Source organism: Podarcis vaucheri (genome assembly GCF_965113315.1).
Source record: "Podarcis vaucheri genome assembly, chromosome: 10".
Taxonomy (NCBI): domain Eukaryota; kingdom Metazoa; phylum Chordata; class Lepidosauria; order Squamata; family Lacertidae; genus Podarcis; species Podarcis vaucheri.
In genome coordinates this window covers 40,828,259-40,849,447 of record NC_138748.1, presented here as the reverse complement: position 1 = coordinate 40,849,447, position 21,189 = coordinate 40,828,259, and the positions used below count along the sequence as shown (strand labels likewise).

General features: G+C 40.6%; 1 protein-coding gene across 8 annotated transcripts in view; it reads right to left on the bottom strand.

Annotated features, from left to right (window-relative positions):
• Nucleotides 1-1,980: 1,980 nt before the first annotated feature.
• Nucleotides 1,981-21,189, bottom strand: part of ANO4 (anoctamin 4) — a 145,890-nt gene continuing 126,681 nt past the window's right edge. For 7 of the 8 annotated variants that reach the window (XM_082238634.1, XM_082238631.1, XM_082238636.1 and 4 more), the window contains 12 exons: nucleotides 20,968-21,132; nucleotides 19,840-19,876; nucleotides 18,185-18,296; nucleotides 16,288-16,345; nucleotides 14,405-14,502; nucleotides 12,678-12,820; nucleotides 11,530-11,682; nucleotides 10,232-10,379; nucleotides 8,158-8,277; nucleotides 6,140-6,245; nucleotides 3,664-3,864; nucleotides 1,981-2,614 (listed from right to left, as the gene is read on the bottom strand). In XM_082238634.1, the coding sequence (XP_082094760.1) occupies nucleotides 3,673-3,864; nucleotides 6,140-6,245; nucleotides 8,158-8,277; nucleotides 10,232-10,379; nucleotides 11,530-11,682; nucleotides 12,678-12,820; nucleotides 14,405-14,502; nucleotides 16,288-16,345; nucleotides 18,185-18,296; nucleotides 19,840-19,876; nucleotides 20,968-21,132 (1,332 nt within the window). In that variant the 3' untranslated portion in view covers nucleotides 1,981-2,614; nucleotides 3,664-3,672. The remainder of the gene's footprint in view (nucleotides 2,615-3,663; nucleotides 3,865-6,139; nucleotides 6,246-8,157; nucleotides 8,278-10,231; nucleotides 10,380-11,529; nucleotides 11,683-12,677; nucleotides 12,821-14,404; nucleotides 14,503-16,287; nucleotides 16,346-18,184; nucleotides 18,297-19,839; nucleotides 19,877-20,967; nucleotides 21,133-21,189) is intronic. The other variant, XM_082238633.1, reaches the window with a different exon arrangement.

Sequence of the window (21,189 nt, the reverse complement as noted above, 5' to 3'; positions counted from 1 at the left end):
AAACTTGCTTGTTTTTTGTGTGAACGTGAGCATGTGGCAAAACAACAATTCAGTAAAAACTGTGAATCAAAATTAGTCTCACACTCTTAACCACCATGTTTCCCATGTAATGTCTTGTTTGGCCCTGACAAATAGCAGTTGGACCCCTGCCCCTAAAAAACCACGATTTGAACTGGTTGCAAAAATCACACTTAGGCTCCATGAAACCTCTAAGGAAAAAGAAAGATCAGGAAGGAAGGGCTTCATATCTTATTTTTACTATATAATGCTTGGACACTTGACTGCAAAACTAAACACACTTGCTTATTAGGAAGCCCCATGGAACCTAATGGAACGTATTCCTAGGTAAACAAGCTTAGGAGTGCACTAATACTATTAAGAAGGTACTTATCTCAGGGAACTAAGATAGGAAATAGAGAGCTAGGGACATAGTTCACTGTTTTATATTTGTCTATTGATTGCTGCTGGGCAGGGTCATAAGCATACAGAGGGCATTGTGCGCCGGTCCCTGCCATCTGACGTCCAGCTTCATTTCTCTGTTTTACTGGAATTGGCAGAGGCAATGACTTTTTGAGCTGGTGCCTTGGTGCAGTTGTGGACGAACAAAATAGATACTGATAACATTGATACCTTGCAGTTGAGCAGTTTCCAGGACTGGGAACCAGGGAGTGTACCAATTTTGGAGACAATCACAGACTCTTTAAAGAAACAGGTACGTAGCTTGGGGTGCTGCAAGAATGATTTCAGTAGGAAGTGGAACCGAACACTGTAATAGGAGGAAACGAAACAAACTAGTGGACTCGAAGCCCAGTTTCTGTACCTTTCTGGATCAGCTTCAAAGCAAATTCCAAATGGATTATATCAAGGAAGGTATCCTTCCTTGGCAACCTTGCTTTTTCTTACAGCCTAGTATAGCCCTGCCAGTACTCCCAAACATGCAGCAGGTAAATTTATGAGACCAGTTGACATTATGCAACTATTTTGACTGCTTTAATCAAATTAAAACTTGATTAGTGGATTCATCTCCAGAGGGGCATCCAATTATAATCTGGATGGATTGCATTGCCTAAGCTATGCATTGTACACATGACTTTCAACATCACCTTTGTTGGCGTAATCTATTTTGACATCTTTTCTGATGCTTCTAGGCTCTCTGCTTTGCTTTCAAAGCTGAAGCAATTCAGGCAGTACCAGAGCAGAGTGTCTCCCATGCCTTTGTAGCTAGCAGAAGTCAGCCACTCCATCTCCACAGCTCTCCCTCACTAGTCAGCTCTTGAACAATCCTGAGTCTGGGCAGCAGTGGGTTCTTAGGAGCAGAGGCCAAGTATTGCTCAATAATGACTCTACACTGTTACTAACAAGCCTCCCACTCCTCCACTTTGGGGTGACCACAGCTTGTTTCCTTGAAATATAGTCCCCCATATAAATTACTGTTGGAACCACTAAGATCAGGCATAGGCAAACTCGGCCCTCCAGATGTTTTGGGACTACAGCTCCCATCCCTGACCACGGGTCCTGTTAGCTAGGGATGATGGGAGTTTTAGTCCCAAAACATCTGGAGGGCCGAGTTTGCCTATGCCTAACTTAGATCCCCAGAGGAAACCCTATTGGTGGCACTATATCTTACAGATTGCTATAGGGTCATGTGACCTGCAAGGTTGCATTTTACATGGTTGCCCCTGTACACTTCCCTCTGTGATTTTCTTTGCAAGAGAAAACCAGGAAGATTTTGATGGAGAGAGTATTCCAGAACCGTGGCAGAACTGCAAGGCTCCTGTAACTCATGTTCACTCACCAAATATCTTGAAACTGCACCAAGAGGAAGGTCTTCGACGATCTTAATTCTCAAGCAGGCCTATATGGGAGCAAACAGTCTCAAAGGTGACCTGATCCATCACATGATCAAATTTGAAAACACACATGTCATATTAAACATCCAGTAACAGATTTTTAAAATAATTTTTGAAGACACAAAAAGCAAGAATTTTATCCATAATTTATTTTTAAAGCTTATGACATTATTGAAGCATTAAACATGGCTTTATGTTGATGGTATATTTTAAGTGTGAAAATTTGACATTCTTAACCATAGGGCTTTTTTGTTTTGCTATTTACAATAAACAATCTCTATATACTTTATATATATTATACATATGTATGATATATAATATCTTCCCTCAAAAAAAAAAAAAAATGAAAACAAAGAGCTACCAGATATGTAATCAGTGTGTCTGATATACATGGTACTTTAATAGGAGATGTTATAATAGCCATTGCCAAAGTACCCAGATTTTTTATGTCTATTTACTATTGGAAGTGTTGAAAAAGTGACAAGGAACATAATGCAAAAGAGTAGCAAACAGGCTGAAAAATAGTCCACGGTATATAAGTGTCTTGATTTTAAAAACTGGAGTTGCATGCTTGTTTAGAATGGCATATGAGTAGCAATCATATGCAGACTGCAAGATGATTTCACAGTAAAACTCCTTGACATGTTCTGTCCTGTTTGCTATGTCAGATTGTGGCATGCATTGAGGTTGCATCTTTTGTTCATTCTCTTGAAGGTAGTGTTCTCTTGGAACTGTAGTAAGCAAATGGAATATAGGTATCCTACCTGCAAATGTAAGCAGCAGCAGCAGCGACAACAAAAAATAGTATCCGGTCAGGAAAAGAGGAGACACAATTCATGTATTCAACCAAATAGCAAGGATATTGCATTATGTACACACAAATTGTGAGATTAAGCAAATGTGAATCTCTAACTGGATTCAAGGCCACAATATTTGTCTTTGGGGAACTGTAATTGGATTGCATATATTTTAATCTGATGAAGGACAAAAGGGGAAACTTGTTGCTTAGAAAGAGGACTCGTTATCAAACAATATGTCTCACTGTGAACAGTGGCAGCAACACATTATGCTGATCCTTCAGAATGAGATTTATGTAAGCTCAAAAACACACAACAATACAGTAAAAGGTAATTTTTGTTGGGCCAATAGAACAAATTATTTTATTTCTTCAATTTATATACCACCCTTCTTCATCCCTAGGTCGCAAGGTGGTTCAGAACACAAAAGTACATAATAATAAAAAGAACAAACAAAAATAAATTGCATTTTATTAAGCCAATGCAAAGATGTTTTCAGAAAACTCACCTTACAATCTATTCCTGTGTTTTATTGAACAAAACCTACATACCACGCTAAGAGCTTTTAATCACCAGGAAACCATACAAAAGGAGTAAACTGATGCTAGAAGTACCACAGGATGGACCTTGCATAACATAATGCAAGACGATTTGTATTGTTGGTTACCTGAGCTATAATGGTAGACTTTAACTCTCTTATTTCTCACCTTGCCTCCTATAGTTAAAATATTAGGCTTGGCATGGTTATGTTGAGCATTGTTACTAGAATGGTAAAAAATATGCAACACAATTTTTAAACCCAGTGGCTGACTGGTAACACACTGCGAGCCAGAAGTTATCCACTCCAAGTAATAGGATAGGCTAGCTATATTTTCAGACTTGTTATGTTCAAGCCCCTTTGCCCACAAAACAGTTATCTAAACTCTTGATTGTGTTAAAGGTTAGAGAGTTTCTCAAATTAATCAGGGAAATTTGTTTCACACTGTTGAACTGATGTATCATTTAGAAATGCTCACCCAGCTTAGTTATGGCCACTCGTTGTGATAAGATTTCCCATTTTTCTTCCTTTCCTTCCGTTCCTTTTGTAGACGCTCCAGTTCTGCTTCATACATCATTTCCTGGATCAGATACTTTTCTCTTCTCATACGATCCCTCAGATCTTTAGGAAGATCTGGGATTAAATAGGAAATCAAGTGTTTTATACAAAACACCAGGTGCTGTAGAAAACAAACAAACAAACAAACAAACAAACAAACATGTAAATTAAGCATTTTCACTTCCAACTATTCTGTTGAGCATAAGAATGATTAATACCGCTGAAAAACACAACCTGTACTGTTTCTCTTTCATACAGTACCGTAAGCTTGCAACTTGGATTGCAACCTTACATGGGCTGGGGGAAATAAATAAATGGGGAGCCACAGTTCTTTGCTCTCAGTTTATTTATATTTCCCCCCACCAGTGCACCCAGCAAGTATTCTTCACTTACCAGGCTTTGGTAAGGGAGTTAGAGGGCTCTGACAATGTCCCACAGCCCTCGTGCCACCTTCCCCAAAAAGCAGGGTAAGGTAAGGTGAAGTGCTGGGCTTTGGGAAGGAGGCATGAGGGATCTGGGACGCTACCAGAGCCCTCTCACTCCCTTACCAAAGCTGAGTAATGGAGGCACCTGACTTTGGGAAGCAGGTGGAAGAGCTCTGGGACACTGCCAAAGGAATTATTGGGACCACTCTGCAAGAAGTAAGCAGAAAGTTTAGCTGTGAGCTCAGGTTCAGATGTCATGGTAAGCCAGACCTTTGGCAATGGAGGAAAAACAAGATTGGGGGGGGGGTGAGCAAACAGGCTGTAAGGACCCTGGTTGCCTCCTGGGCCACAGTGGCAGAGCTGCTGACCCTATTCAAATCCTGGGCTACACATTGGTGACCAACCAGGGCTTTTTTCAGCAAGAACTCAGTTCCGGTACCTCCCAGGTGGGCACCATTGCCATTATAAGAGAACAAGGGAGGCGATCATGGTGAGTTCCAGGACCTTTTTTTCTAGAAAAATTAACCTGGTGACCACTGCCTGAGGCATAGCAGAACTGCCTCTTAATGGAGGCAAGCTGGAAGATTTCAGTAAACTGCCTAAATAATTTAATAAGAAAAACTCTGAGGCTAATGGTGTCTCATGTCCACTTTGAGGGGGTTTTCCTACAATCAAGCAGTATAATTTTATATAATAAGTAAAATAAATAAAAATATCCCACAATTTTTACTATTTAAGGCTGTTTTTATAGTATCTCTTCAAAAAGACATTCTCACCAAATGCAACCGTAATTCCCAATTCCCCTCCCACCACCAGCATTTCAAGCATCTACAGTGGTACCTCAGGTTACATACGCTTCAGGTTACATACGTTTCAGATTACAGACTCTGCTAACCCAGAAATTGTGCTTCAGGTTATGCACTTTGCTTCAGGATGAGAACAGAAATTGTGCTCCGGCGGTGCAGCAGCAGCAGGAGGCCCCATTAGCTAAAATGGTCTTCAGGTTAAGAACAGTTTCAGGTTAAGAACGGACCTCCAGAACGAATTAAGTACTTAACCCGAGGTACCACTGTATTTGGATAATCTTTGCTGTTACATACCGTCTGTTCCATATCAGTTTTCTCTTATATTTATGTTCAAAGCAAACTTGCATGTCTCCCCACAGATAGTCTTATGTCTCACCCCCACTTTATCATGAATTCTTTTACTTGTTCTGATTAAGTATTGTATTTAAGAAGCAATTTCCAAATCTTTGACAGTTAATGATCCTTATGCTTTATCAGTAGTTTTTCAAATTATGTTAATTCTCTTTAAACTAGGATTGCCTCTTAATATTTATTTATAACTGAATTTATCTGAAAATATTCACAGCACGGTGGACTTTGCTGGTTTAAATAGTCTTTAATTTTTAATTATTCAGTCATGCTCCCACATTTTGGATTGCTGGAGTTTTCATTTCATTCACAATAAAAATAATTATGTTGCAACAGCTTATTTGACAAAACTAGTCATAAACAGCATACTAACAATATGGGGAAATGGAAGTACAATATTTGATTAAATGCAAAATGACAGTAATTACTAATTATTCTTTTACCAAAAATTATACAATACACTGACTACAAACATTTTAACAAGTTTCTGCCTTAGCACATAATACTAATTCTAAACTGAATATCCAGAATACTAAGAAAAAGAGGATAATCGCTGTTTGATTTTCCTTCCCTTTTCTGATAGTAAGAAAAGGGTGTTTTTAAAAAATGCAACATTTAGGTTACCTCAAAAATTGGGATTTGATCCTGAAACTGACCAGCATGCTATGTGGAATAAATCCTATGCTGTGCTGAGATCTGTTGCACAGAATCAACTAGGAGATCATTCTTTTTTCCTCATCTATAGGATGATAATTGATTTCAAAACCCAACATAAAGTTTGGAAGTCTGCAAAATTTGTTTTAGTCCTAAAACTTACCTCGAATACAATAATAAAAGCCAACCGTGCAGCTAAGACATGCCAAAACTGTAGCGTATAGCCGTAGGGCACTGGAGCATGAGGGGGGTCACGATAGTCTCTGTACCTAAGAACAAAACAAAACAGGAAGTTAGCCTTGCCCATCTCAGTGCAATGAATGCCAGGCCATAAATGCAAGAGCATTCTGCCCTAGGTCTCCTGGCATCGGCATCTGAGCAGGCAACGTGAAAACAAAATGGTGGACTAGCTGGGCCTTTGGCTTCATCCAGCCAGGTTCTTCTGATTTTCTTATATAAGAAATAAGACTTCAATAGACAGGCAAAGAAGTGCCAACCCTGCAAACCTGAAGGAGTTCAACCTATGCGTGAGGCTCCTCTAGGGCTACAGTTGTCTTTTTCACTCCACCTCTGCCTTCCTGAGCACACAGTGCTCTGGTTCTATACCACCAATTGAGGGAGAGAAAAGAAGCAGATAGACAGTGGGGATCTGGAAGCAGAACTGCTTCTGGACCCAGGATCCTGTTCTGAGTACTGCTGTCTATCACCATAGATTTGTCAGGTTGCAGTGTCTGTTGAAACCATGTCCTCCTCCTACATACCTGAGTAAGGAAACTTAGCAACAGTGCAAAATAAACTATGTTTAATCTAGGGACGCGGGTGGCGCTGTGGGCTAAAGCCTCAGCGCCTAGGGCTTGCCGATCGAAAGGTCGGCGGTTCGAATCCCCGCAGCGGGGTGCGCTCCCGCTGTTCGGTCCCAGCGCCTGCCCACCTAGCAGTTCGAAAGCACCCCCGGGTGCAAGTAGATAAATAGGTACCGCTTACCAGCGGGAAGGTAAACGGCGTTCCGTGTGCGGCTCTGGCTCGCCAGAGCAGCGATGTCACGCTGGCCACGTGACCCGGAAGTGTCCCTGGACAGCGCTGGCCCCCGGCCAATAAATGTGAGATGGGCGCACAAACCCCACAGTCTGTCAAGACTGGCCCGTTCGGGCAGGGGTACCTTTACCTTTACCTAATCTACATGGACACAAACAACCCCGTTTTCCAATATCTTTGTCTAGAGAACTATTGATGTGCAAAAAGTCAGCAACAAATAGCAGCAAGATAAAAAAATCTCATAGAATCTTTCAACTTTGCATATAATAACTGAGCAGGATAAATGGCCACTTTCTGCTCTTTTCATTCCTTCCTCCCCCACCACCCAGATTCTGTTTCCTCACCTCCTCCATTGTTTCCTGGGTTTAATGTCAGAAGAGACAGTTGCTGTTAGTGCTGTGCTGTATTTTCGCAGGCTGAGAAATTATAGGGGTTACAATTATCTTCCCTGCCTTCAACATTTAAAGCCAGAAAATGGAGAATACAGTGGTGGGACAGGTCTATAGCCAACTCAGGAATTCATGGAAGAAGAATTTAACTGCAGACTTCCTGATTCATAGCTCAAGCTCCTGGGCAGCTGTGAATGGTGCAGTGGGGTGGTAGCACTTGCCTGACCCCCTGGTCAGTAGGTTCCTGCTGCTTACCTGGAGGGAAAGTGGAGTGGAGGGCAGGAGCTCCTACGATTCACTAGCTATAGGTAAAGGTAAAGGGACTCCTGACCATTAGGTCCAGTTGTGGCCGACTCTGGGGTTGCAGCGCTCATCTCGCTTTATTGGCCGAGGGAGCCGGCATACAGCTTCCAGGTCATGTGGCCAGCATGACTAAGCCGCTTCTGGCGAACCAGAGCAGCACACGGAAACGCCGTTTACCTTCCCGCCAGAGCAGTACCTATTTATCTACTTGCACTTTGATGTGCTTTCATACTGCTAGGTTGGCAGGAGCAGGGACCAAGCAGCAGGAGCTCACCCCATTGCGGGGATTCGAACTGCCGACCTTCTGATCGGCAAGTCCTAGGCTCTGTGGTTTAACCCACAGCGCCACCCGCTATACTGATACTAATAATACCAACAGAATAGAGATTATTATTCATTATTATATATTATTATTATATATCACATGGCAGTAGTTCTGCATATATTTCTTTACCTGCAATATTTTAACGGCGTGCCGGAGAACTCACTTCCATTTGATGATGGTTCTGAACGATGTTCAAAATCGTACACTAGAAAAACTGATAAACTTGCATTAACGTAGCCAACCATACACCTGGGAAACAAGAATTTTTCCATTTAATACATTCAGTCTTTTAACTTTAGGCTTGTTTCAAAACATGGCATGTTGATGGGGGCTGGGGCAAGGAACACTTCCACAACTTTAGGAAGCCAGACAACTCAGAAATCAGACCCAACTCATTATGGAAACAGAGCATTTGTTTCCTCTCCAACATGTACCAAAGTGCCAAATCCTTGACAAGCTAATGAGTTAGTAGCGCCGTCAATCACAAGCTGTAACTTTAACTGTTCATTTTCTGCCACTATGACAAAACTACAATGACGCCCAAAATATAGCAAAAATATAACATCAACAAATTCATTCCTGTGCCTGAAAAAATAAAAAATTAATACATCTGAATGCTTAATGGAAGTTACCCTTTGTGAAACATGGCTTAGCTCACTAGGTTAAGGTGTTAAAGCATCCAGCAGGAACACAGTTCCCAGCACATGAATGCCAATGAAATGAAGGGTAAACTTTTGAAATAGAAAAATAGCAACAGCATCAGACTATGTCTTTCTTATTATACACCACACTATAGAAGCTTCACTCACCTCAGTCTGCATTAAAATTATCATGGTATGGCTAAAAATTGAAGTAGTAGACCCTAAACATAAGTTCTGGAAAAACTACAGGAAATGGCAGGAGACTCCCTTTCCATTCCTCAAAGAGAGCTTCTGGGAGTAATACCTTATTGTTATATTTATTGTTTCCCACAAAATATCAAACAACAAATCCTTTGGTAATTGGCTGATTTTGTCTCCTATTACTCTTTGGCTTCCTTCCGCTATCGTTTTCCAAAATTGATGGATCATTTAGCAGGACCACCAGTTATGTAGAAAATCTGCATTGAGAGCATTACACACTACCAAGATTTTTGTACTTTGCAGAACTTATAATAGCATTGGTACAAAACTTTGTATTGCTGTGGTTTTTCCCTATTTATTGCCATATTAGGCAAAAAGACATTTTTTAAATGTCATTCCTTATGTTCTTTGAAGCCAAACAGGAGTACAAAAGGCTGGATGAACTTTCAAGAGATGCTCGTGGAAGGCGCTAAGTTATGGAGATCTGGGCGCAATCCATACTGAAATCCCTTATGTTTTTGAGGCATCGCGGTACTGACATTTTTCACCAATGCAATTGCCACTCAAGAGACACGCTATATGGAACACACTGCTGAATCTCATTTGCTTATAATGCATTCTGTGCTACATGCCACTGCAAAGGGCAATAAATACGTGGGAGGATCTTTATCACAAAACTCTATGGCAACCATCACTGCAGTTAGTTGTAACTGTGTGGTGCTTGAAAGTTCATTCTTAAAAACAACAACTCAGGTACATGCTTGTGTTAATCCAAGTTAATAGAGAGATCACCCTCTGAATTACTTTGCACAAGGGTGAATAAGAAACTGCAAACTCAGATAAGGATGTGGAGGTAGGTACAGCACAACTGCATTTCCCCTCCCCATGAATAGTAAAAGTTGCATGGGAAAGGCCACTTAAGTTAAGCACAGGTGCCTACTAAACAGCAGCATTTAAAAAAAGCCATCCAGCTGTGTTGGAGGATAAAATTTCCTTTCCATAGGTCCACTCCCATCCAGCTGATGGAATAGAGAGAGAAGATGATGAAGAAGGACGCTAAGCAAGTTCTGTAGGATCAAAGTCTCTCCCACTTATAACAAAAGCAGCACACAATGGGTTCGACTGGAAATCCACAGCAAAAGAGTAATGCAATAAGTAGAAAGGTGGTTACAAAAATCATTAAAAAAAAAATAGCCTGAGAAGTCATGGAATCAAGAAGCTGAAGTGGTGCTATTATTACAGGTTGGAGGCATGTACTGTGCGCCTCCTGAGCAAGCAAGAAGCAACAGCATTACAAAAAAATGCACATGTAGATTGGGCCTGGGATGACGTTACTTCATGTTTCTATAATTAAAGCTTACTTTTGTCCAGCCTCCCCTTGACCTGCGCATGGTCCATATTTGTAAGCGTAAACAAGCCGAGGGATAAAATCCGAAGTTACAGCAATAACAAATGCATTTGTGATAACTGAAAGAATTCCTATGCCTTCCAGAATTCCATACCAGATTCCTGTGTAATAAAGAAAATGCTGTGTTAATTCCTGGAGCAGCAGGAAATACAGTTGCAACTTATTAGTACAAATGCCATATAACATTGGTTCTAAATTTGCAAGGCATCTGTCTTTTAGTGTGGCGGCAGCTATGCTTTGAAACTCTCTGCCTATTGACATTAAGCTGGCGATCTTGCTATATTGTTTTAAATACCCACTGAAAGCTTTTTTAAAAAAACTTTAACGATGTGTATAGGCCACTTAATCATAAAACTCTCCAAAGAAATAAAATAAATAAAAATATTTACTACTTAATAGGCACATAGGAAGCTGATTTATACCAAATCAGATCACTGATCCATCTAACTCAGTATTATCAACACCAGGGGTCGCCAGCCCTTTTGGACTATAGGGAACATTTTGAATTTTGAGAGAGTGTAATGGGCAGCCCATAGCAAAATGGTGTGTGCCAAAACACAAAATGGCCATTCTGTATAGGGCTTTGTAACACCAGTATCATGAACTTAGCATGGTAGCTACCGTATTGTTCCATGTATAATATGAGGTTCTTTTATTTTAAAATTATACTTGGTGGGCATCTTATACATAGATAGTGGAGAGGTGGGACGGGCGATTGGTGGCTGCCGCGAGCAGGAGATTGTCAGTGGCGTTTTTGTTGGTGATTGGTGGGTTTGGCAAGGTCCGCTGGCTATTTGCTGCTGTAGTATTAGGGTGGGCGATTGCCGCTTGCTAACGATTAGTTGGTTCGTCACTGTGCATGTGAATGGCTGTTTTGGTCCTGCGGGTGAGCTATTTTCAGCAACTCCCCCCCAAAGTTAAACAAGTCTGGGCAATCCCCCCCCCCGAAAAAAGCTCAGCAACTGTGGGCAATCTCCCCCCCCCCAAAAAAAAGCTCAGCAACTGTGGGCAATCTCCCCCCCCAAAAAAAAACAAAAAGCCCTTTCAGCAGTAGTGTAACATGATGGTGATAGTCTACCTTAAAGAGCAGTCAAGTCTCAACATTTTGCACTAGATGTAGATTCTGGGGCAACCTTAGGGGCAGCCCCACAGAGGGAGCATTACAGCAGTCCAACCTAGAGAACAACTGAATGTATGAGCAGATTGTGGCATTGAGCAGACGCTTGAAATTCATAATGGTAAACAGCTTACCTATATCTTTGGCTCTTGAAGCTAATGGCCGCCTCCACTGTGTAACAAATTTGTATGCATCAAGCCGGATTTCAATAATATTGTTAAGTAAGGCCAGAAGTGGAGCAAGTGGAAAAGCTGCCACAAAGATGGTTGTGAATCCAAACTGAAGAACTGTGAAAGGGTGAGAATGAGGGACACACTCAGCCATACAACCCAAAATTAGAGTGCTGACTTTGAGCATATCTGCACCATTGATCCATCTTAACGTGTCCCTTGTTATCAAAAATTTCGGCATATTTGTTCTTGAGCTTTAATGAACATGAGAGACAGATGGAAGACCTGGGATCCCACTATGCTTTACTGTATGGTAAATTTACTTGTTTTTAACCCATGACTTCAATGAGTAAGGTGAAGCACAGGGGATGGCTAACCAGAAGCTCTCCAGTGTCATGTCTACTGTTTCAAGTAGTTGATTTAAGTGTTTAAATACCCCTGCCAGCTGCACTCCAACTTACGACTCAAAATTTCAAGCTAGATCCAAAACACATTGTGGGAGATAATTAAAACAAAAATTGTTTTACTCCACTGCAGCACCTCATGCCGTATTGTTGACTACATGTGGAAGTGAACAAATCACCATTCCCAGAATTGGACGATTGTCCTAAAGTAATAGACTGCAACTCAATGCTCTCCATATATTTTGGGCTACAACTCCCACCAGTCCCAGTCAGCATGGACAATGGTCAAGTATGATGGGAACTGTAGTCCACAACATATAGAGGGCACCTGGTTGGGAAAGGCTGTCCTAAGCTATATTTGTCCTAGTCTAAGGCAATAATAATTTTATAGACTAAATGCAGTAATGCTCCAGATTGTTATACTAAAATAATACATTCTTGTTGTTTGGAAGTAGTGGAATGAAGCATGATATACAGTGGTACCTCGGTTTAAGAACAGCCCTGTTTACGAACTATTCTGTATAAGAACTCCGCAAAACTGGAAGTAGTGTCCCAGTTTGCGAACTTTACCTCGGTCTAAGAACGGAATCCGAATGGTGGAAGGGCAGGAGGCCTCATTAGGGAAACAGAATAGATTAAGTTCATAAACTGAGGTACCACTGTATAAATGACTGTGATGGAGCAATTTACACATAGAGTTCTTCATACTCATTTCTAGATATTCATCGAAGAGTCCATAGGCATTCATAGGCTGAAGGTTGTAGTCTTTCTCCCACTGTGGGAAGCTTGCTTTTCGCAGTGAACCGTGTTCCTGTCGCAATCTTCTTCTGGTCCACCAGTTCTGAATTAACCTGCATATGTAGGGGGGAAATGCCATTTTTTCTAACCAACTGATTTCAACATTGTCATCTGCCTCTCCTCCACCATGCCATACTTGTGTTTGCAGAACAGGACAGTTAGTGCGTCCACTCTACTCCTGTTAGTCCATATATCAGACATCCTGCTGTTTGGGGTATCTGCACACTATTTGGATCAATAAGGTTATATAATGAGAGGATGAAAAATGCTGGAAGAGACATTCAGGTGCCATGAGTAACTCATAAATATCAGGCACAAAGTCTGTTATGTGACAACCTTCAGGTTCTACAATATCCATTAAAAAAAATAAGTGGGGTTCGAGTCAGACGAGTCCAAATGCAATTTTGTCCTTTGTCTCTGTTTATTGTATTAAAAGAGATTGAACAGCAAAGTTAGTTAGAACTCTTAGGAAATTTTACAAATTAACACACCAAGCAATTCATGACATAGACATATTTTTGTGATGCACAGCTGATTGTGTAGATTAATAGCCTTTGTTGACCACAAACCAATGTTGTTACCTCCAGATAATATAAAAGGAAAAAAGAGAATGCATACACATTTTAGTCTGATTGATTGGTTTGTGTAACTCCTATTGCAAAGGACAGAGCTAATTGTTTGAACTAATCAGAAGAGAAAGCGTGTTCAGATGTGTGGAGTTCCTTTAAAAAGGGTGTATTTGTGAGGACTGAATGTTCAGTATGCTAGGAAGCAGAGATAAGTGGGGAAGCTAATAACTACAGTACATGTTGTCTGCTAACAAGTGAACCAAGTGCTGATGCAATAGGTACAATTCAGGACATTATACAGGAAGCCATAAAAGATTTATAAGTTACTCTGTGCAACATACACAGCTGCCCTTACTTGGAAATAAATCCCACTGAAATTAGTGAGACATCCTTCTTAAGTATACAGGGCTAAGACTGAGCTGTCAGTCTCCAAGCCAAAAGCATGGTTTCTAAAACATAGATGTATAAATCAGCTTACCTATTTCAACAGGATTTTAACTGAAGCACTACTAGGTCATACCACTTCTAAAATCAGCAGTATTGATTTAGTGATGTAAAATATTTCAATCCATTTTCTATATAAGGAGTTTTGAGCTATTCAATTATTTGTCATTTTGATGTTGGGTATTATTTATACCATTATGTTTCAACATGTGTGTGTTTTAATCAATTAATTACAACGTATTTCACTTTATTGTATAAAACACAGGTGAATGGGTTCTATCTGCTCTTCTCAGAGCACTTTCCCTCCTATCTCTGTTTTTGAAGGGGGGTGGGGAGAATGAATTTTGTAGTACTATATAAATAATCCGCTTGCAAAACCATAGATAACAAGGCAAACCTATCTAGCCACCTATCTATCAAGCCTCTCTTTCAGATACTCCTTTTGTAAAGTCAAATCTTTCACAGAATAGTCCTGCTACATTATCCAAAGTAGAATGGCAATCAGACAAATACACGAATGAACAAGGTGCATCACATAAAAGACACTTGCCAATCATGGTTTAGCACCCCATCAGTTAAAAACAAGGATTTTAAAAAATAAAATAAAATCCCACAGTTACTTACGGGTAGCCTAGTTCCATGAAGTTGTTCCAAGTCTGCTTTAGCACCATTATAATACCCATTTGCATACAGAGATCTATAAGGCATCCACTAGGGTGGCACTGTAGGGGGAGGAGGGAGGGGGCAAAGGAGCAAATAATGGGCCGTCAAAGAGTCAAAATAGCTTGCATATTAAATTTATATTACAAATCACGTTGCAAGTTCAGGGTTCAGTGACAATGTAATCCTATACATGGTTACTCAGAAGTAATTCCTATAACAGCCGCGGGGAACCTCCAATCCGCAGGCCTAATTAGGCGCAGCAGGCCTTGTCATTTGGCCCATGTGGCCATTTTGGTCAAGCCACGTCCATCGGCCGACACCAAATGTCACATATGGAAGGTTAGGCTGAAAGGGATTTCACACGCGTATGCACATATCACATCCACACCAGTGTGCGGCTTCTCCCAAAGAACCCCCAGTGTCCATTAAGGGCCCTGGAAATTGTGGCTCTGTGAGGAGTAAACTACAGTTCTAAGAATTCTTTGGAGGGAGCCATGTGTTTTTATATTGTCTGGTGTGGATATCTAATGGCTGGTTCAAATATTCAGTTGCTGAACAGTTACATTTCTTCCACACAACCATTCATAGAAGCCAACTCCTAGGGGCCATGGGGGCAATAAAATAATTGAGGGGGCTGAGCTGCCCCTGAAGTTGATGGGCATTCCCATTCAAATGGTGTATTTTATTCATGTTGGCACCCCTGTCATCATTATCACAGTATTGTATTCATGTTGGCACCCCTGTCATCATTATCACCATTTCTTGTAATGAGAACATTCCAATCACCCCCAATTTTACAAAAAAGCACCTCAGATAAATGGTGACATCTACTACAGTTGCTTATGGTGGTCTCCCACCATCTGGAAGCCCCCAAGGGTACACTGCTGCCGATCCCACTCCCCTAGGCTCCCTCTTCTGCTGCTCTGATAAGCCAGTGTTCTCCTGCTTCTGCAGCATGTTATCCATGGCCCCCATGAAATAAACATGGGGGTGCACTACACAAGAGGCCCACTACCAAGGGCCCCCACAACCTGGGGTCCTGAATCTCTGTGTGAGGTTCATAACATGCAGACTGGGTGCTTTCAGATAGGTATTTCTTTGGTGGGATTAGTGCATGCAAGTTTTCCAGGGTCCACGCAACATCATCAGAATAAGAACGCCCACCAGTACTTAATCCAGATTTACCCTTTCCTTGGAAAAGTGGATAAGTAAAAGCAAGCAAAAAATAAAATAAAAAACCCAACCAAACAAAAAACCTGTTGTCTGCTTATGGCACCTCAACGACCTCTTTACAATCTAAGCACCAACTGCCACTTCTTTTTGAGGTGTTAAGTTTTGATGAGAGACATGACTTTAAAAGTGTTGACACTTTCAAAGGAGTGTCTCCCCTTGTGACAAGTGATATGGTAGAGTCATGTGAGAGGACAGGAGCACCCCAGCAAATGAACATTTTAACTGGTTCTAGAAAGGGAGAACAAAATGTAGTAGGGTCCCACTTCTAGCAAAAGCCATGATGTCATCCTTTAAACTGCTGCTGTTGTTCAGAGAGGGATTTTAAAAACCCTCAAAATATTCACAAAGTTCAGTTGAAAAGAAGCGATTTGTCTATTAGCTCTTAAATTCCTCACTCAACGATACACTAGTTTTTATTTGTTTTTATTTATTTTATATAACATTTCATTTCCATTTTTAATTATAAAATTATATAATATATTATATTCAATCACATATATTCTAGGCATTCCTATTTTCCAGAGTGAATCATTTAGCTGCCATAGGACAGTATTTGACTCTAGTTTGTACCAGTTGCAGCACTGTACAATATGCCTCAATATGCCACTTACTTCTTCTAGTCTCCATCTGTTTATCAGCCTCAAGTAGGCACCAGGGTGACCTGTAAATCTTCAACATAAGAGAAACCATCATCCCTTTTGTGTTAGATTTCTGATCACAACAGGAAAAGACTAAACACAATCATTCCAGCTATATTTTTCTAAGGGAAATGACATTAAATATGCATTTAAATAGCATTTCTAAATATGCATTTAAATTAAATTATGTCTGAATATATGAAAGTCATTATTGATAGTCAGCATAGAGAGGTTATCACTCTGAGCAAATGTTTACCCACAGTTCCTTTCTGGAACTTCAGCATTAAAATGCTTTGAACCTAGCTGGAAAACCGGGATGTGCAGTTCATCATGAACAACTCCTGTACAAGTGGTAAGTGTGGATATCAGCTATTCTACAAAGATCATTCATTACAAACTAGGTTGCCTAGAAAACTTTCCTGATTGTAGCTGTACTGGAATCCTGATATTCTTGCTTGCCCTGAGCTTTTATATAATGGTTTCACAGCCTGAATGAAAAATAAATTTAAAATGCAACTTCTAGAGGACGTTTCAGCCCTGCTGTATAAATGCTTTGCAACAAATTTTCCATCCAACTTCCCTCAAGCAAATGATAAATCTTAGTTTTCAGGTGTTTGTAATGTACATTTCACACTAACACTCATTATCAGGTTCCATTAACAGGTATCATTGATGTAATAGACAGTTGAGAGTAAAAATCGAAAGTCTAAAGGCACTTAACATCTTGTACCCAGCAGCACAGGGCATACAGAAAAGTACATTAGGCAATCTGTATGTAAACTATGAGAATTCTCTTTCTTATCCTCTCCCCCTCCCCTCTCAACTCAATCATGCCAGTCTGCAACTCATTTTGTGCTTTACTGAGTGGAGTAAGTGGGTGGTTGTATTCTGTTATATTTGATTGATTGTGGTGTTTCTGTTGTTATATTTTATATTGTAATCCATCCTGGGATCATAAATTGGTATGATAGGCAGGGTAAAATTAGGGTCAATGAGTTTACTCTGACAATAACCCTTTAAATTTTAACCACTTTTTAAATTAACCTGGATAGCAGCAGAATTTGGTAGGATTTCTGTAAAACATGATACTCTAGGCCAGGGGTCTGCAACCTTTAAGACAAAAAGAGCCACTTGGACCCATTTCTGAAGAAAAGAAAACTGGGAGCTGCAAAACTCGTCATTATAAAAATAACTTTTTTGTCACTTTTTTATTATTTCTTTGTTTGACCCCTCAGAATTACTCCTCCTCATAGAAATAAACGTTAAATTAACACGTTACCTTTTTTTGTGTGTGTGTTCTTCACTCCCCTTCAAAACAGTGACCAGCGTACATGCCCCCTTTCAATGCAGTGACCAGCATACATGCCCCTTACAACGTAGTGGGCGGACGAGCGGGCGGGAAGGTGACGTCGGGACGGTGCGTGACTAACGCACGCACCGCCCCCATGCGATGTCACAGCCAGCACAGCGCCTGCCACAGTGGGGAGTGTCGGGGCGCACAATGCGCCTCCTCCCCTCGCTAGTATCCACCCCGGAGCCGCAGCAAAGGTGTAAAAGAGCCACATGCGGCTCCGGAGCCGCGGGTTGCAGACCCCTGCTCTAGGCATAGATATTATTTATGGTATATTTAACACAGGAATCACCAATGTGGTGCCCTGCAGATATTGTGAGATCCTCACTGCCAACAGTCCCAGCCAACTTGGCTAATGGTATGAAATGATGCTTAAGTCCAACAATATCTGGAAGGTACCATATTGATGACCTCTGCTTTAGCACTTAAAATTAACAGCAATATCATCTTTCCACTCCATCTCCCTTCATAGTTTTCTACAGCTTCCCAGGCAGGAACAATGCACATTATTAACCTTACCTTCCAAGAAAGAATGCTATATAAAAAGTAGAGCTGTTCAGATTGACAAACTGGAAAAGGAACATTTTCAAAGTGAAGCTGTTCTCCCACTCAGATTCAGTCCGAGGTTGCTCTGTGAAAAAGGGAGAGCAGATTTTAAAAACATGTAGTCAGATTTAATTGTCTGATAAGAGTTATTTATTTATTTAAAACTCTGCAGAGCTTGCACTGTATTTGCAAACAAAACGGCTGATCTTGCAGCCCAATCCTTGTTCAGATGCAGTATGTCTGACTCCAGTTGCCTGAGAGCAGTAGCAAGAGAGGGCCATTGTCCTGCTTGCGGGCTTCTTAGAGATGCTACTGGTTGACCACTTGAGAAACAGAATAGAACTGCACAAAAAAGGCCTTTGGTCTTTCTGGTTAAGCAGAACTCTTCTTTCGCTCTGATAAATGGTTACTCAGACAGAAGTCCCACTGTCTTTAATGGGCTTCAAAGCATGAGGCATAGGATTCCACATTTAATTTAAGAACCAGACTATGCAAATTTTATCGGTATGCAAGCAAAAGTAATGCATGCTTAAAAATTCTACTCTGGGATCCTCTATCTGGTTTTGTAAAAAATTGCGTCAGATGAAAATGACTGAATCGTAAATTTGCCAGAGGATACACATTTTGTTCTGTTTCAAATTGCCAAACGGAAAGACTGCCTGGCATTTCCATGTTTATAGAAGTCTTGTACACTGGGTTCACTTCTGCCGTATACTGTAATTAAATTGACAGAATGTGCTCTAAAACACTGGATTATAAATTCCAAACTGACAGTCGGTTTGGAGAGGACTTTGCTTCTTAATGTTCGTTAGGGTGACTGGGAGACCAACACTCCAATTAGGACATAAGCATGTGAACCAGCAATTCAAACACCCACTCAGGCATAGAATATGCATGCCACAGAGACCCTGGGGTGAAAGGAGTGGGAATCAAGCTTGAGAAATAATGAAACATCATATTTGCCTTATAGAATACTGGAAGGGAAAATTCCAAACCACAATGGAGTCATTTTGCTACAGCAAAAGACTTGAGTGACTTTCTGTCCCAGGATCGTGGTTCTTAAACTCTCTGTATCTGTTCTGGGATCTATTCTGACAGTCAACTCTGCATAGATAGGTGAAGGAGTGTGTTGGACAATATTGTTTTCCCCTTCCACCCACCTGGGATTCAGTATACATACTGGGTCTATGAACAGGATTAGTGTGTGAAATACAAAATTAATACATGAGATCCTATGAGATATGGCAGGGACTGAATCTGGAACCCAGGGCTGGTTCGAGACTTTTTGGCTTCCCAGGGGCTAACTATAAGGTAAAAGCCAACATCCCATCCCTACCATGGGCAGAAGTCTACTGGACTGGCACAGCTCTATACTCCAACAACTCAACATCTGTCAACTAGGGCAGTTGCCTCAATGTGTCTAACGGTAGGGCCAACAATGCTGGAACCTTCTACATGAAGAGGCGCAGTTGCGACGGACCGTGCTTCGCAAGACGAAAAACATCGCAAGACGAAAAGACTCGCGGAACGAATTATTTTCGTCTTGCGAGGCACCACTGTAAACCTTCATTCATGAAGAATGGATTTAAATGTCATTCAATATGTGCTTCATTTTTATTATTACTTACCTAAATTTGTAAGAAAAAGAGCAACCTTTTCATACAACTGCAACGAAACAAGAAACAACATCTAAATAGATTACAATGTAATAACATAAATTGCATTTTTGAAAATAACATCATGTTATTTGCCCTCCTCAATCCTTCCTCATTGGTACAATGACTATTATATGAGAAGTACTTTTTATTTAAAAATGAACTTGGGTTCTGGCTAGAACTATTTCAAACATCCTGCTGGACAAATGTCTCTTGGCGCTTACACTTTGCATGTGTCTCTGAACCAGGAGAACACACCCAGAGCTGCCTTGGAAGAGCGTTTTGCCTTAGAAAGCAGTGTATAAATTAATTAAATAATAAACAAATAATTTAAAAGCTAAAACTGTATCAATCAGTTATTGGGTGGGAAAGCAATATTTGCTAAGGATGTCAGCTTTTGATAAGGTTTCAGGTTTTCAAAAGAGTTCCTTGAGCCATGGGCCATCTAGCCTTGGAAAGGTTTGTGAAAGCAGACTTCCTTCCACACTGCTAAGGTCCCTTGCTAGATTGAGGGATATGTTCTGTATTGAATATGCCTCCTACATTTTCAAATGCTAGTTGAGATTTTAAAATCCCTGTACCTCTTTCTCCACCAGTGAATTTTGTCACACCACCACCACAATATTTAGGGTTCACTTATTTTCAAATGTATGGAAAGCAATACTGATACGTGCACCACAATTCAATGCTGTGTCCAATGGGGCTTACTCTCCAGGAAGCATGTGGAGGGCTGCAGCCTAATAGGCAATTGTTTCTCTGAGATAAAGGCAGTGACAATTTCAATGGAAGCTCTGCAGTTGTCTTAGGGGATATTGCTTGAATGTCCTTTTAATCAAGACATCTAACCTTGTCAAGACAAATGCATACAAGAATAAATTAACACCAACTGTATTCTCTTGCACATTAATCTCTTTGTTGCTCTGAAACTTGCAGTTGCTGCATTATTTATTTAGAATTTTACTGAAAGTCCTTTCAAATAACATGTTTTCTGAATAGGCTAGAGCTGAATTTGACCATTAAAAAAAGTTGAAATGCATTATTCTTTTTTTAAAAAGGACAAAACTGTTTGAAATGTACTCCAATATTATTATCTCTACTTACAACATTCAGTAACATGATGATGCAAAAGTTGATGCATACAGCAGTCGCGGTAGTTGCAACCTGAGAGTTATTCCTGATTAAAGCCCATTTAAAGGCAGCAAAAGTGCTGACAGTCACGACACGGTAAATAACAATGCCAAAAACAGCAGCAATCACCACACAGATCTAAGAAAAACAGATAGAACAGACTAAAAATCAATCCACTAATAATAAATTTCCTCC